The 17,196-nt window shown below is 46.6% G+C and overlaps 1 protein-coding gene across 7 annotated transcripts in view; it reads right to left on the bottom strand.

Annotated features, from left to right (window-relative positions):
- TRAPPC9 (trafficking protein particle complex subunit 9) overlaps positions 1-17,196 on the bottom strand; it is a 541,182-nt gene that overhangs the window by 405,098 nt on the left and 118,888 nt on the right. For all 7 annotated transcript variants that reach the window (XM_072733818.1, XM_072733819.1, XM_025985035.2 and 4 more), the window contains 3 exons: positions 14,198-14,324; positions 10,540-10,672; positions 7,700-7,863 (listed from right to left, as the gene is read on the bottom strand). In XM_072733818.1, the coding sequence (XP_072589919.1) occupies positions 7,700-7,863; positions 10,540-10,672; positions 14,198-14,324 (424 nt within the window). The remainder of the gene's footprint in view (positions 1-7,699; positions 7,864-10,539; positions 10,673-14,197; positions 14,325-17,196) is intronic.

The following is a 17,196-nucleotide window of genomic DNA, read 5'->3' as shown; positions in this document are numbered from 1 at the left end:
CGTGCTGGACAAGCCGCCCTGACAGAGCTCAGTAGGAAAAGCAAGAAGAAGGGGAGGAAAAGGAGCACCAGCTGGTTCTGCTAAACACGCAGGTGACCAGCGGCACAGCTCCAGACAAGTTTGAACACTGCACCCCGATCTATGCCCCCACGCACACGAAGGGCAGTCAGTGAACAGGTTCCAAGTCCTACTTCAGAACTGCGTTCAGAATCTAATAATTTCCAAGCCTATGGCATGCTGAGAAACATTTCTAACTCACTGCTTACTTCTCTTTAAGTTCCATGGCTTAAGAGTGACACATTCAAACAACAGGTAAATCCACTCAGAGACCAGCTTATTTATCCCCCAATGCAAATAAGCACAGTATCTAAGTAATAACACAGAGGAAATCCATAGTGCACAAAAGGCTCTGGTACAGCTGCAGCAGGATGGAAAACCTACAGCTTCCTTGTCAGATTTAATACATTTTTATGCCTCAAAAGTGGACCTTTCTGTTTCTTCCTTTCATTACCATGGTACAACATGGACTATCCAGAGAGACTTCAAAATCCTATACTCGAAAATTTAAAAATGGAATTAGCATATGACCCAGCAATTCCACTTCTTGGTATTTATCTGAAGAAAACAAAAACACTAATTCAAAAAAAATATATGCACCTCTATATTCATTGTGGCATTACCTACAGCAGCCAAGATATGGAAGCAGCCTAAGTGTCCATCAACTGAGGAGTGGATAAAGATGTGATGTACATACACAATGGAATATTACTCACCCATAAAAAGAATGAAATCTTTCCATGTGCAATGATGTGGATGGAACTAGAGGGTGTTATGCTAAGGGAAGTTAAGTCAGAGAAAGACAAATATGGCATGATCTCACTTATATGTGAACTCTAAAAAACAAGACAAATGGATAAACAGAACAAAACAGAAATATGCTCATGAATACACAGAACAAACTAGTACCTGCCAGAGAATGGGGTGGGGGAATGGGCAAAACCGGTGACAGGGAAGAGGAGGAACAAAATTCCAGTTATAAAATAAATAAGTCATCAAGATGCCATGCACAGCACAGGGGATATGGTCAGAAATACTGTCCTATCTTTCTTTGGTGACAGATGGTAACGGGACCTAATTATGATCATTTCAAAATGTACAAAAATATCAAACCACTGTTATTCACCTGAAACTAATATAATATTGTATGTCATTTATAGTTCAATTTAAAAAATTCTCAGGTTTGAACTAAAAGAAAAAAAATTCCTATGCAAAAACATGCTGCAAGGAACAAACAGATAAACGTCAATCAATAGCATAGTGTATGTCACTAATTTTTTCCCCCTGTGGGATTTAGTCTCAGAAATAATAGCCATTATTGTAGTGCTAGGGTTTAGTTTCATGCAGTCAAGTGTAACTGGTTATTTTACATTGACAGTAGTCCAGAAACTGCTACTGCTGTTGACCTTCAGCATCTGAGATACATTCATATCTGCATCTAACTGTGGAGAACACTCATGAGAAAAGCAGAGAATCTTGCTTCAGTCCACAAACACTTAAGAGTTTTTAGTTACACTAACATGAAATCATTGCTTTTGTCAAAAAAATTACGCTGGTGGAATAAAGATATTAAGGGGGTGTGTGGCTTTTATGTGCATACGTATGTGAATATTTGGGTTTGTACACTCACACATATCTTAGAAGATTGCTTAAAAGCAAATACAATCAACTCTCCTTAATTTGGACTTAGTTATAATAAAAATCTATGGCTATTTAAGCAAAGGTAGAAGTTTTCACCTTTAACAACCTATAAGTAAAGACTGGCTCACAAATGGATTATAATTAAAATTTACATGACCCTGACAGATAGCCCTTGTCCAGCTGCAACTGATTACAAATGCTCATCTCCATGACAGGTTCCAGTGATCACAGGGACACATGTACCCCGTAAGGACCGAAGCTACAGTCTAGACTCTTGCAGGGATGAACTGTTGGTATCACCGTGACTAAAGTGGCTGTTAATATCACTGATTCTAAAGACAAAAGGATTTTAAAAATGAGTTTGTTAGGTTAGAGATTAAAACGAGACAGGAGGGATCCCTGGGTGACTCAGTGGTTGAGTGTCTGCCTTTGGCTCAGGGAGTGATCCCGGGGCCCTGGGATCGAGTCCCACATCGGGCTCCCCACAGGGAGCCTGCTTCTCCCTCTGCCTATGTCTCTCCCTCTCTCTCTCTCTCTCTCTCTCTGTCCTTCGTAAATAAATAAATAAAATCTTTAAAAATAAAATAAAACAAGACAGGAAAGCAAAGGGGATGGGAGAATTAAAAAAAAAAAAAAAAAACAGGAATTTTTCTTTATTTGAAGAAAAGCATGTGTGTGATGTACCACGACAAAGGCTTCACCTTGAAGGGATACCCTGTCCCATACTGGTTCCAACAATATGCATATAGACCATCCGCCAACCTGATAAAACACACTAGCTGGGGTGAGCAGGGACTGGCTAGAAAGGGAACCAGGGGACACACGTGGATCAAACCTCATCAAATGGTAATTTTAAGATTTGTACATTTCACTGCATATATATTTTACCAAAAAAAAGTAAACAAACTTTGAACTCTAACTAGTGATATGTACCTGAAATGTTAGTAGGTAAAATGCTCTGAAATCTGCAACTTACCCTGAACCACACAAAAAAATAAAATGGGTTAACAAATGGATAGGAGGCTAGATGGGTACCTGATAAATCAAACACAGGAAAACATTAATTACAGAACTGTAGTTGATGGCATACAGTGTCCACAGTAAAATTCTGTATGTCTGAACATTCTCATAATGAAAGGTCAGAGAGGGAGGGGATGGCTGACACAAAGGGTAGGTTCCACATGAGTTCAGAAGCACAAGGACACCAAAGTCCAGGGTAGCCCAGACAGGTGGACAGAAGCTTTCCGGAGGAAAGCAGTGCTCGGCTAACCAAGAAGTAGGTGAAGATCTCTGCGGAAGGGAGGAGAGTCCCAGCAAAGCAGCAGGGGCAGAAACTTACCTGGAGTGGACCAGAAGCCGAGTGAGTACAGGGACCCATGCAACTCATTAGAAATATCAAAGTGAGGGCAGCCCAGGTGGCTCAGCAGTTTAGCGCCTGCCTTCAGCCCAGGGCCTGATCCTGGAGACCTGGGATCGAGTCCCACATCAGGCTCCCTGCATGGAGCCTGCTCCTCCCTCTGCCTGTGTCTCTGCCTCTCTCTCTCTCTCTCATGAATAAATAAATAAAATCTTAAAAAAGAAATATCAAAGTGGTTCACACACATCTGTTTTTTCCTATCTGTCTCATTCTGTAAACGAGAAAGCCCTTTCCATCAGCAACCCCTCAGTCCTAAGCACTAACCAGGCGCCAGGCCTCAGGGAGACTCCCAGCCGCTGGGAGACAGAGCGCCTTCCCAGAACAGATAACTGCCACGCATAGTGAAAGCCACGCATAGTGAAAGCGGCCTGCACAAGTACCTTGGGGCACTCCGACAACAGGAGGGGACCCAGAAGCCCAGACGAGGAAGATTCCCAGGGTGAATACTCAGCACAAGCCCAGAGGAGAAGTTCACTGGAAATAAGAGGTGAAAGGGTAGGAGTGGAAGTCAGCAAGCTGAGCTCTAGGGAGAGAAGATGGGTGTGTGGTAAGGTGTAGAAGAGAGCGCACGAATGTCCAGGAGACTGAAATTACCTCCTAACGACCCCGAACACTGGGAGTTCAAGGGGAGAGGCGGCCAGAGGAGGCTGAAGCACAGGGCAGAGGCCAGGACAATGACTGGGGTCCAGGACAATGGGAAGTTATTCGAGGATTTCCAAAGGGGACAAACAGGGCGATCCCTGCTTAAGAAAGAAGCAGCAGGTGCATAACAAATAGTGGACACATGACCGCCACTTGAGTTTATGGGAGAAAAGGAAAAGATGGTTTCCAATTGCTAAGCTGTGATAGAGAAGTAAGTTACACGACACGCTTCATGGTTACAGGCTCCGTGATTATCTGTCAGTGACCAGGGGCTCACAGGCTCCAACATCGACCACACCCTATTAACCAGCTATTAAATCCGGATACCAGATGGCATTTCAGGTCAGAGAGGCATTTTCTACCTCATCCATATGTACTTGCTCCCAAAAACAGAGGAAAGAAAGGATGAGACTAAGTTGGGTCACCAAAGCTTCCCACAGACTAAGTAGACAAAGCGTTTTTACATGACATCCAAAGAGCAATGACCACAGAAGAAAAGTGATTAGGTGAACCATGTTGAAATTAGTAACTTCGGGCAGCCCGGGTGGCTCAGCGGTTTAGCGCTGCCTGCAGCCTGGGGTGTGATCCTGGAGACCTGGGATCGAGTCCCACATCGGGCTCCCTGTGTGGAGCCTGCTTCTCCCTCTGTCTGTGTCTCTGCCTCTTTCTCTCTCTCTCTCTCTCTCTCTCTGTGTCTATGTATAAATAAATAAAATCTTTAAAAAAATGAAAAAAAAAAAAGAAATTAGTAACTTCCGTTTGTCCAAAGCACCACTAAGAGTGCACAGGCAACCACACAGTGCGAGATAGTCACACTCATTCCCAACAAAGAGCTCCTAGTCAGAACATACACAGGTCTCACCAGTGAGAGAGAGAGGGAGACAGACAGAGACAGAGACAGACAGAGAAGGAAGAATGCCCAAAGGGAAAAAAGGACAAGGCACTTGTACAAAAAAGGATCTGTGTATCCGAAACCATATGAAAGGTATTCAGGGGGATCCTTGGGTGGCTCAGTGGTTTAGCACCTGCCTTTGGCCCAGGGCGTGATCCTGGAGACTCGGGATCGAGTTCCACGATCTTCTCCCTCTGTCTGTGTCTCTGCCTCTCTTTCTCTCTCTCTATCATGAATAAATAAATAATCTTAAAAAAAATGAAAGGTATTCAGCTTCACTGGTCATCAAATAAATGCAACCTAAAACCCCAGTTACACCCCACCCTGAGCACCAGAATGGATAAAATGACTACAGATGCCAAGTATCAGTGAGGACTTGAGCAACCAGAACTCTCACATAATCATGGCGTGAACTAGTGCAACCAACTTTGGAAAAACATTTCACTCTAAAGCCGAATACACACACATATACCCTACCACCCAACATTCTACTCTTGGAGATACACTCTACAGAAACATCTAAAGAAGTCCGCCAAAGCATGTGACAAAATACTCAGGATAACTATTCTTAATAGTCCCAAATGGAAACCACCCAAATGTGCTCAGTCATAAACGATGGTGCGTTACACAGTAGAGCATTCCACAGCGACGAGAACAAATGGTGATGGCAGCAAGGATGACAATGGTGGCAATAATGAGGGTGGCAATGGTGACGATAACAATGTTGCTGGTGGTAGCAGCAACTGTGATGGTAGAACTGATGATGATGGTGATAGTGGTGACAGTAGTGGTGGAGGTGGTGCTGGTAGTAGCGATGATGATGATGATGGAGGTGGTGGTGATGGTGGTGGTGGAGGTGGAAGTGAGGTGGTGGAGGTGATGGTGGAGGTGATGGTGGAGGTGGAGGTGATGGTGGTGGTGGTGGAGTAGTGATGATGACGATGCAGGTGGAGGTGATGGTGGTGGTGGAGGTGGAGGTAATGGTGGTGGAGGTGATGGTGGAGGTGGAGGTGATGGTAGTGGTGCAGTAGTGATGATGATGATGATGGAGGTGGAGGTGACAGTGGTGGTGGAGTAGTGATGATGATGATGGAGGTGGAGGTGACGGTGGTGGTAGAGGTGGAGGTGATGGTGGTGGTGGAGTAGTGATGATGATGATGATGATGGAGGTGGTGGTGATGGTGGTGATGGTGGTGGTGGAGGTGGTGGAGGTGGAGGTGATGGTGGTGGTGGAGTAGTGATGATGATGGTGGAGGTGGTGGTGATGGTGATGGTGGAGGTGGTGGAGGTGGAGGTGATGGTGGTGGTGGAGGTGGTGGAGGTGGAGGTGATGGTGGTGGTGGAGTAGTGATGATGATGGTGGAGGTGGTGGTGATGGTGATGGTGGTGGTGGAGGTGGAGGTGATGGTGGTGGTGGAGTAGTGATGATGATGATGGTGGAGGTGGTGGTGATGGTGGTGGTGGAGTAGTGATGATGATGATGGTGGAGGTGGTGGTGATGGTGGTGGTGGAGGTGGAGGTGATGGTGGTGGTGGAGTAGTGATGATGATGATGGTGGAGGTGGTGGTGATGGTGGTGGTGGAGGTGGTGGAGGTGGAGGTGATGGTGGTGGTGATGACAGTGGTGGGGGAGGTAGTGATGCTGGTGATGGAGGTGGAGGTGGTGGTGGTGGTGGTGGAGGTGGAGGTGGTGATAGAGGCGGTGGTAGTATGGCGATGATGACCATAGAGATGATAGCAGTAATAGTAACAGCTAACAAATCTGAGTGCTAATAATACGACAGCATGTGCTGTTTTAAGCCCTTTGCATACATCATCCTATTTAGCGCTCATAATAATCCTGTGATGTAGGTGCTGTTATTACTATTATTTTACAAGGAAAAGTCCAGGAGAGGTTAAAGTACTTGCTCAAGGTAACACACAGCTAGGAAGTGACAGAATCTGAACGTAGGCAGCATTTCCCCGTGGGGACAGGTACAGATGGGGACAGCAGGCAAGATAGGACAGGCAGATACATGCTTTGGCTCCCCCACGTACACTTTCATCAGAACGAGGGGGAAAAACAAGGGAATGCAAGATGCACTGGCATTCTCCCCAGTGGGATGAGCTCAGATGAACCTTTTTTTTTTTACAAAATCCAAATTCCTTCCTTCACGGTATGTTTTGCAGGACAAATTCTCCCAAACTCTTCCCTCGCCCTTCCCTCCAACTGGAACTGCCAGATGGCATGTGGCTCTACCTCTAATAAACACTATCTTCACTTGGTCTTTTCCACCGTAATGTCATCAGCCTGAGGAGGGAGCCCTCTGCCGGGGAGCGATATGTGGACAGTACACCCTTCCCTAGACACTCAACCACTACTGGTGGCTCCCCTCGCCCTCACAGCAGGAGCATGGAGACACCCCAGGTCCAGCTAGCTTCCTTACCTCTTTGTCTGGCCTCACTGGCCTGTATAAGTTCTCTCACTTTATTAAATGATCTGACGTTCTTTCCACTTCTCCCTCTTGATACCTTTTCCTCCTATTTAAATACCCTCCCCTGGATCAGTAGCACCCAGCAACCTCTAACATTCTAGGCATTCCATCACATGCTGCTTCACTTCACGTGGTAAGTACTGCCTCCCTATTACTCAGGGAGAAACTGAGGCATGTAAAGGACAAATAGCTGGTAAACGGTGAAGCCCAAATTTCAACACAAGTCTCATGACCCTCCCAGCTCATGTGTCCTAGGACCAGGAAACATAAGGAGTGCATAGGCTCTATGTTTAAAGCCACAGACAAACCCGGGGTAGGATGGATATCTGAGCCACTAACACTTCTCTCCGCTCATTCCAGAGTTTTCTTCCTGGGGATCTGGCAACCTCCAACAGCACCAGGACAAAGGTGCTTTCTTTGTTCCTTTCTCTTCCTTTCTCTTCCTTTGTGCATCCTTCACACATCAGTTTCATGATGTTATCAATTTAAAAGAAGCTTTTACACTTTCTGAGCTCCAGCCATTTAAAGAGTCTCTTCTGCAAACAGAGAATATAAACATTTCTGGGGCCAAACCCACCTTTGGTGGTGAGAATTTTGGAGGTGACTTCCAGTTTCTCCAATGGTTCCATCCCAATGTTCTCCAATTTAATAACAAGCTGCTGAGTCTCCCCGTTGTAAAGCTGGACCGACACATTGGTAGATGTCTCATCTCCAGAAGAAGGTTGCAATGAGTGTGCAGATCTAAAATAGCAGTAATAGTTATAATAAATTTTTAAAAGAAAGAATCAGAGAAAACAGTGGCATTTCAAGAACTATTCACAACACCAGACTTAACACATTCCAGAAACAGGGACCAGGGAACATGAATCCCAGGTATCAGGAGTACAAGGTGAGTGCCACATGCAGAGAACCTTCCGTGTGCAGACACGTCCTGTGCTCCCACTCAGCCTTAGCCTCGTGTGTGTGTGAAGTGTATAAAAATCCTAACTACTGGATTATGGTGGGGCCTAAAATGAAGCAATGAGTTAATTCAAATGATCCCTGAACTATTAATCTCTAAAAAGAATTGTAAATCTCATGCTCAGAACTGACTTGTGAAACCCAGAGATTTAAGAAGAAAACTTAAGTGAACCATCCCAACTGATACCCTGGGAACTGAAGAAGAACAATGGGAAGTATGTACAACAGACTCCATGTCACAGGTAAAAGTGACAAGCAACATCTGCAAGTGCCTAACGGGACACAGGGCAGCTGGGTGGTGCCCTGGGGTCTTAAGGCATCTGTGTAGTCAGGAGGGCCCATGCCACATGGGAGTGCAGCCCAGTGTGCAGACCCAAAGCGTGCTGCCTCTTCCCTGAGGCGCCGGTACCACAGCCCTTGGGTTCAAAAGCATATACCATGTTCTGGAGACGTTCGGCCACAAGAAAAAGGGGGTTGTCACTGGAGGAAGGGTCAACATGGGGTGGAAGGGTCCACCTGGCTCCCAACTCTCTTCCTCCTTGAACCTGAAGGATCCCCAAAGAAAGCACCATGAGTCTACACCATATACTTAACTGAACCAAAAATGGACAAAGACTCTGGGTCACCCCACCCAGCAAAGACCCAACAGCCTCCCTGCCAGCCAGCTCTTTCTGGGTCTGCTTCTGGCCACAGAACAAAGGACTGGAGTCAGACCCAAGTCCTGTTCTATGTGCCACAAGAAAGCTCCATATCCCCACACTGGTCCAAAAGACAGAAAAGAATGTTCCAGACAGTGCTGGTCTCACACCTCTGGCATCCAAGAGAAGAGACGATGGTTAAACAAATCAGGCTTATGGAGCCAGCCATGCGCCTCCTTGGGGGCCTCCCATTCCCAGCTCTGAGCTTTTATATCCAGACCACATTTTCAGAAAATAACAGCATAATGAATCAAGGTGAATGCATTCCTTTACATTTTATACCTTTAAACTTGTTCATGCATCAAGAGATAAACTTTCTCTGTCAAGGAAGGAAGAGTGACTCCTATCCTCACTATAAACGACTAATATTTTAAGATGGAATCCTTCCTAAGCAAAAGCTGTTTGTAATCAACCTGAAATTGCAGAGGAGTTATGCAGAAAAACAAAAACACAACAAGACTAATTACATTGTGTCTCAAAGAGGGTATCAGCCCCCCGGGACCGTAGGAAAAGAAGGCAGAGCTGCAGTGCAGCCACGAGACCTGGCCGACATAGGTGCCAACCATCCCCACCACGTACAGCATCCCACGTGACAGAGTTGGAGCCGGAACGGGGCTGAGTCCTGAGCGAGATGACAGTCAGACACGTCCCCTTGTCTGGGCATATTTTTCCTTGCTTCATCATCTGACCGACTTTTGTGAATCTTGTAAGGACCAATTTAAACAACACATCTGTGAAACCTTCCTGAACATGAATGGGAAAGTGGCCTCCCCCCTTCCACGTCCTGTTTTGAGCAACACTTAGCAAGCTTCACTACAGTGAGTCTATCTCCCCTCTGGACATAAACTCCTATGACAGGCAAGACCTGCTGTCGAGGGCATTTCTGATTAATCACTAGTCCTACAGACAAAGCCTAAATCATGTATCAATAAATGTGTGGGAGTCAATTTAATAACCCAGTCGCAGTGATATTTATATTAATTAGAAGCAACACTCACTTAAGGAAAAGTCATCTGAAATCATGTACTCCGTTACTAAAGCCACCAAAATTCATTTTTTAAATTGAGGTGCTGTTTACATACCATGAAATTCACTTGTTTTAAGTATATGATTCAATATTTTTTGGTAAATTTATGAAGTAATGCAACTATCACTGCTACCTTCCCTGTCTTAAAACATTTCTATCATCCAAACTGAGTATCTTTACAATATACTTTTCGAAGCAATTAAAGTAGAAATTCTTAGCTTATGTTATATGACTATGCAAAAAGTAACCTGACACTATATATACATATATATGATATATATATCATATATATCATATATATATAATCATCTCAATATGCAAATACATATTTAAGAAAAGAAGGCGGATTAACACTGGAAAGAAAAAACACAAAGCATTAACAGCAATCATTTCTGGGAGTCCTCAGATGTATTTCCCTTTCTTCTTCATGCTTTCCTATAATGCTATTTTTTTAAAAAATCTACTTTTCAAAAGCTAAGAGTTAACTGTTTTTCACAAAAAATAGGATTCCAAAGGCTAATCTCACATTTTGTTCTGTTCATGGTGAGAAACACTTCAACTCTGTTCCACTCCACTTTCAGCAAAGCCCGTTGCCTATTGGTTATCCTGAAGAAACGCTTCGCCCAGATTTCGGTCCTAAGAATCACGGCTTAACGTGGTGCCATTATAAATGTATGCTAAAAACTGCTCTGAGGTGCCCTTCTGGTGGGAAGACAGACGCCTGCACCCTACCTGGGCAGGGAAGTGCTGATCTGCAGTCTGGGCAAGGCAGGGATGACTTCCACGGTGGAGCCACTTGTCTTCACCCCTGGGAGATTATCCAGCAAGCAGTCACTGAAGACTCCAAAGACTGTGGTATGGTAACCTAGGACGCAAAATGAAGAGTTTCACAGCCTCTGGAAAGGCCTCCAACCCTCAGCACACCCCCCCCGCCCCCGCCATCTGGAGGCAGCCGCCAGCAGGGAACAGCACGGCACCCCTGCCCCAGACCTGCCATCGGCTGTCACCCATGGGTCCCACCCATGGCTCAGCCCCAAGCCTGGGTGTGCATACAGACAGAGGGTGACAGTCCCCACATTTCTACCTCATGGGGCCGTCTGGGGAGGAGTGAAAGGTGAGTCTTCATCAACTATAAATCTCTACACAACTTAACAGTAGGGTCCCAGCGCTTTGACAATTTGCTTTTCAAATCTGCCCGTCTCTAGGAGAGTGATAGCTAGTGTTCCTTTGCAGGACATAATGAGACAGAATAAGTACCTGAAAAATCATTCAAAATCTTCTGGGGAGAGATGAAAGTTCAAGAGCCAATTATTGTTATTATAATCGCTTGGTGATCCAGCAAATCCGCTGAACGTGTACATGCACTGTGATCTAAGATTAGCGAATTTTCTATGCCAACAAAAAAATCAAAAATCCTTCATTGGTTCTATGAGCACTTGAAATTATTTAAGCAAAGCTTTAAAATGGCTTTTGAAATTTCAAGAGATAATTATTATAAACAATACTCACTGTATAACAAAACGAAACAACACCCATGGCTACATGCTCAGGGTGAGGGCTAATGTGCACACACATGAAATGGTTATAGGAATCGGAGAAGAAAGTGGTTAGCTGGGAGGCAACAAGGTCCTGATGGCCCATCAGTGGCTCCTTCACCTTCTGCCAATGGTAAACTGCTCTCCCAACCTAAAATCACCAATTCACAGCACCCACGCTTCCTTCCTTTTGAAATATGTTTCTTAAAAGACTTAATTTAACTTGCAAACATGTTCCTCCACTGAAGCCCACATCTGGCAATATGCCCCCTCCTATTTTTCTTTCCAGAAAACCTGACATAATGTGGTTTTGCCTAAGCAATCTTTGTTTTCCATTTCCTAATTAAAATCGGTCATCTTCCTTTTCTTACCTATCGCTGAGAAGGAATGTAAAGAAATTCAAAACCTGATGACAAACGCTCGGTTATGTCCACGATATTTCTGGTAACACACAGTCAGCCCTTTCCACTTCGTAGAGAAGGTGTGCCAGAAATGAGCAGGACTGGTCTGTACCATCTCAGAGCTCTGTTACTAAGGCTCCCACTCTTCATCCAGGTGTGGGTTATTGGTTAGGTCAGCCTGTCAGTACTAATTATTTCCTTCCTCACCTATCTCCTTTACTCCACTCCTGCAGGAGCTGCGGCTCTACCTTGGTCATCTCATCCCTGGATTATGCGAACAGCTTTCTAATTGGCCTCCTTGCCCGTGGTCTTGCCCATCTGCAGCCTGTACTCCTCACAGTTCCTGGGAGTCCCCCTGCACTACCTTCTGACTGTATCTCTCCTCTAATGAAATGCAGCCCCTGGGAGAAAAAGCCAGCACCCCCTAGCCCTCTGCATCTGCCCTCTGTCCACATTGCCAGCCTTGCCACTACCATCCCTCTGCCTTGGATCAATTCCTCAGAGCCGCCCCCAGTTCCCCAACACTCCACAGAGCTCTGGACCACTTGTTCTGTGTGCCTGGAACCCCCCTGCTCCCCACTCCATTCATTTGGATAATTCCTACGTGGCCTTCAAAAGTCAGGGTCACTTAGTAGGAGAAAGTCCTTCTCGGCCCACTCTCCCCTTCTGGGTCACCTCTCCCCGTGTTCCCACCAGTCATGTGCTTGGTACCTCTCAGTGCCTGCTGCAATGTGTCCTAACCAGCATGACGCCCACCTCACCCACCAGACTTCACCCTTTTCCCAGAATTGTCTCTTCCTTCAGCCACCAAGTATCTACTGAAGACCTACCACACACCGGGGAGTGACAAGACAGACAAGGCCGGTGAGCAACCACAACCAGTGGCCTGGAGGGACACATGCACAGATCATCACAGCAGCGCCAAGCAGGACACCTGACCCAACCCAGAGAAGCTGAGGACAGTCTCCAAGAGGAAAGGAAGTCTGAGCTAAGAGAAGCACAGGAACCAGCCAAGTCTGGAAGCACACCAATAGAAGGAAAAGCAAAGGCAAAGCTCAGAAAGCTGGGCAGGTTTCCAGAACTGCAAGGAGCCTATGAGAGGGACGTGTGACTCAAGAGGAGGGGAGGGACACTTGACGTCGCAGGGCCAGATCACACCGGGAGAGCTCCAAAGCTGTCTTTAAGGGATCTAGGCTTGATGGGCCATGCGTGGACAGGTACCAAGACCTCCAGTTAAGAGATAACATGGCCCGATGTGTGCTACAAAAAGGCCACTGTCAGCAGTATGGAGAATGGACTCACCAGCCACCAAGACGATGCAGAAAGAGGAGCCCCTGTTGCTTTTGTGACAAACCCTTAAAGGGTCCCATTCTGCAGGCTCTGAGTGCCCTCGGAGGCAGATGGGAGGAGCAGGCACAGGGCTGATGAGAGACAGCCGGGGGTGAGCATGCCCTATGAAGCCCTGCTTTGGGCAGGATGGTGACGCCCCATGGAGATTGGGCCCACGGGACAGGGGCAGCTGGTGGGGAGCCCTCTTGGTGCAGTGAAGTGCCCACGAGGCAGCCAAGGGGATGGCTGGTTAGCCACTGATTCTGCAGGTTCAGGAAGGGGTCTGGGTGGAGTGTGGCCCTGGGAATCAGCAGCATAGGAAGGGGTCTGGGTGGAGTGTGGCCCTAGGAATCAGCAGCATATAGATGAGCCTTGAAGCCAGAAAAGTCACTGAGAGGCTGAGACTGCCTAGAGATAGCCCACTGCGGGGGAGGGGAGGGAGAGAAGAGGGAATGGGGAGGAAGAAGGGGGAAGGACTGAGCCTGGCCTGAGGAATACCATCCAGGGGAGGTGCATATAGAGGCAGCATCTGCAGATTGCTGCACACACAGGGGAGTAGGGGGGTGTCTCACAGAAACCAAAGGGCAGCACCCACAAGGGCAGGTGGGCGGCAGTGCCCAAGGCGGCTGAGCAGCAAAGGCAAACAAACTGGGTTAGCTAGGGACTTGGAGACAGCAGTTTTAGTGGAGCAATAAGGACAAACCAAGGACACAGAGGGTCAGACACCCAACAGAGAGGGGGCCAGTGGATTCTGCACATACACATGGACCTCTGAAGAGGTGTGACCAGGGGGAGAGAGGAAGCCAGGGAGTCAGAGGGTCGACTACAGCAGGGAGCCTGCTGGTACATCTGCAGTGCCCCTAGAAGAGGTCAGCAGGACGGGGACGGTGACAATGGGGGAGAGGAGGCCTGGCACAGAGCAGAACCCCTCCACTAAAGGGAAGGCTGTGAGTCCCGTGCACTCAAAGCCATTCCCTTCCATGCCATGGCTCCAAGAAATGCAATCTCGCCATCATCCTTGAATCGTTTAAGACCAACACCGGGTGACCGGTGACAGGCCTCAGGGGGCAGGACAGAGGGTCAGCAGTCCTGCACGAATGGAAATCAGAAACCGCGTCTCCTTACCATTCACAGTAATGGTTCCAGTTGTCTGTGGGACCCCAACGAGTGTCACTGGGTAAAGACCAGATTCAGCAGGAAGAGAGAGCGCCGCAGGGAGAGACTCGAACTCCACTCCACTGGTGAGGAGCCCCTAGAGCAAGCAAGAGCAGTGTGAGCAAGCACAGCCCACCCTCCGCAACCCCCACCTTGCTTTGCTGGTCCCTGGGGCAGAGTGCACCTGCTCACAGGCAAGCCCCAGGACTGAGGACGGTGATGCGCGGCCTTTCTGAGGGGCCACAGAGAGCTGTGGAGACACCAGAGGCGTGCCTACCACAACCAACCTTGAAACAGAGAGCCCTGGGGGTGTCTGAACAATGACTCCATCTTGCTGTTAGTCCTGCCTGCTGTATTTTACACATTTGCTTTTTGCTGCCTTACCAAATTGGAATGTAAATGTAAAGAAAAAATAAAATAGGTAAATAACAATCTTAAAAAATGAAGTATGGAAATATATCATCAATTATCATCCCTCAATGCATCTATGAATTATTAATTCATTTCACAACGTGTCAGGCTATGCTTGACAGGGAGCAAGACACGTTCCCTGGCTTCTAGGAACTGCCGCATGACTGTAAACACTGCAGGGGTGTAAGTGCTCAGCACTTCACACAGTAACAGAAGTCCTACCCGGTACAATAGGCAAGAGAAAAGGAATGAAAGGCATGTAGACAGTTACTCACAAAAAACAAAACTGTAAATATAAAAAGCCCTATTGGAATCTATAATGGAACTTGAACTGGCAAGAGCATTTAGCAAAGTAAAAAGTCAGCATTAACATGAGAAAATGCTCTGCATCACTTGCCATCAGGGAAATACAAATCCAAACCACAATGAGATCCCACCTCACACCAGTGAGAATGGGGAAAATTAACAAGGCAAGAAACAACAAATGTTGGAGAGGATGTGGAGAAAGGGGAACCCTCTTACACTGTTGGTGGGAATGTGAACTGGTGCAGCCACTCTGGAAAACTGTGTGGAGGTTCCTCAAAGAGTTAAAAATAGACCTGCCCTACGACCCAGCAAGTGCACTGTTGGGGATTTACCCCAAAGATGCAGATGCAATGAAACGTCGGGACACCTGCACCCCGATGTTTCTATCAGCAATGGCCACATTAGCCAAACTGTGGAAGGAGCCTCGGTGTCCATCGAAAGATGATGGATAAAGAAGCTGTAGTCTATGTACACACTGGAATATTACTCAGCAATTAGAAACGACAAATACCCACCATTTGCTTCAACGTGGATGGAACTGGAGGGTATTATGCGGAGTGAAATAAGTCAATCGGAGAAGGACAAACAGTGTATGTTCTCATTCATTTGGGGAATATAAATACTAGTGAAAGGGAATATAAGGGAAGGGAGAAGAAATGTGTGGGAAATATCAGGAAGGGAGACAGAACATAAAGACTCCTAACTCTGGGAAACGAACTAGGGGTGGTGGAAGGGGAGGAGGGCGGAGGGTGGGGGGGACTGGGTGACGGGCACTGAGGGGGGCACTTGACAGGATGAGCACTGGGTGTTATTCTGTATGTTGGTAAATTGAACACCAATAAAAAATAAATTTATTTTTTAAAAAAAGTCAGCATTAAGAAAGCAAAGGTATTTCTATCATCTGACAATAAAAAATATTAGAATATAAAATACAAAAACACCATTCACTAAGAGATCAAAAACGTCTACTGCCTGGGAACAAAGCTGATGATGTAAGAGCGCCTCCTCCCCCGCCCCCAGCAGCCTGCCACCATGTCAGAGCAGGGACATGCACTAAGGAGAGGCCCTCGACTGAGTAAGCAAGCCAGCGTCACGTGCTGGGACCTCAGTTCTCACACTGGCGGAAAGGACACAGGTGTGAACGAGGCGAAGGCAACAGAGGACCCTGCAGAAGTGGGCTAAAGCTGGTGGCAGCACATGTGTGGTACGGGCACAGGTGTTGTGTGCATGTGTGGATATATATGTAAGTACGTGTCTACGTGTACACACATGCACGCTTTTCCTCACTCGGTCTACAGAAAGCACCCAGAAGCAGGCGCTCTAGCAATAGTGAGCATACTGAGCCCACATTTCGAGCAAAAGCATGAAATGATCTACATGGAGGATGGGGCGGTGGGCAAGAGTGCAAGCACAGAAGCAAGGAGATGGCGACTGTCTCCAGGCAAAACGTACTGGCATGTTATCTCTTCTTAAAATAGCCGAAGCAAATGTGACCAGCCGTCAACAGTCGCTAAATGTGGATGGTGGATTCTCAGAGTGTTTATTATTCCCTGTTAACATTTCCCATGCTTGAAATATTTCATAATTTCATTTTTCAAATTCTGACCATGATTTGTGGGCTACCTTCTAGTGGCAATTTTTTTTTATTCTTTATTCTTCCTAACTTTTTATTTAAAAGCACAGGCTACTTATAAACCAGATAAAAATGAAAGCAATTTTTTGAAAGAGAGAGAGTGAGCAACACGCACTGGAGAGTAGGGGGAGGCAGAGGGAGAGGAAGAGTCCTAAGCAGGCTGCACGTTGGAGCCCAACACAGGGCTCTCTATCTCACGACTCTGAGATCATGACATGAGCCGAAATCAAGAGTTGAGTCTTAACCAACTGAGCCACCCAGGCACTCCTAAAAGCTACTTTTTAAGACAAAAAAAGGTGTTAGAAAGAGCAGCAAGTATCTGATACTCAAGGCATTTTGGGGAAAATCCTTTAAACAATTATTCCCTGTTCAGGCCAAGAGACAGAAAGTCATTAGAAGGCCTGACCCGAGAGCCGAGCCCTAAAGCTGGAAGTTTCTTGCAGGACAGGAGGAGGACAACACTCCTCCCCACTGGCTTGCTCTCTAAGTGACCTCAAGGCTATAGCCTTGACATTCAGCTGAACTTCTCAGAGCTCTACTGAATTTTGGGAACCCATGCTTCATGCTGAGAGCCTAATTAATCATCACCTTTAAGAACCACCAGTCTAGGGATCCCTGG

The sequence above is a fragment of the Vulpes vulpes genome, chromosome 13 (genome assembly GCF_048418805.1).
Source record: "Vulpes vulpes isolate BD-2025 chromosome 13, VulVul3, whole genome shotgun sequence".
NCBI lineage: Eukaryota > Metazoa > Chordata > Mammalia > Carnivora > Canidae > Vulpes > Vulpes vulpes.
Note: the sequence above shows the minus strand (reverse complement) of the source record. Positions and strands in the feature narration are given on the sequence as shown.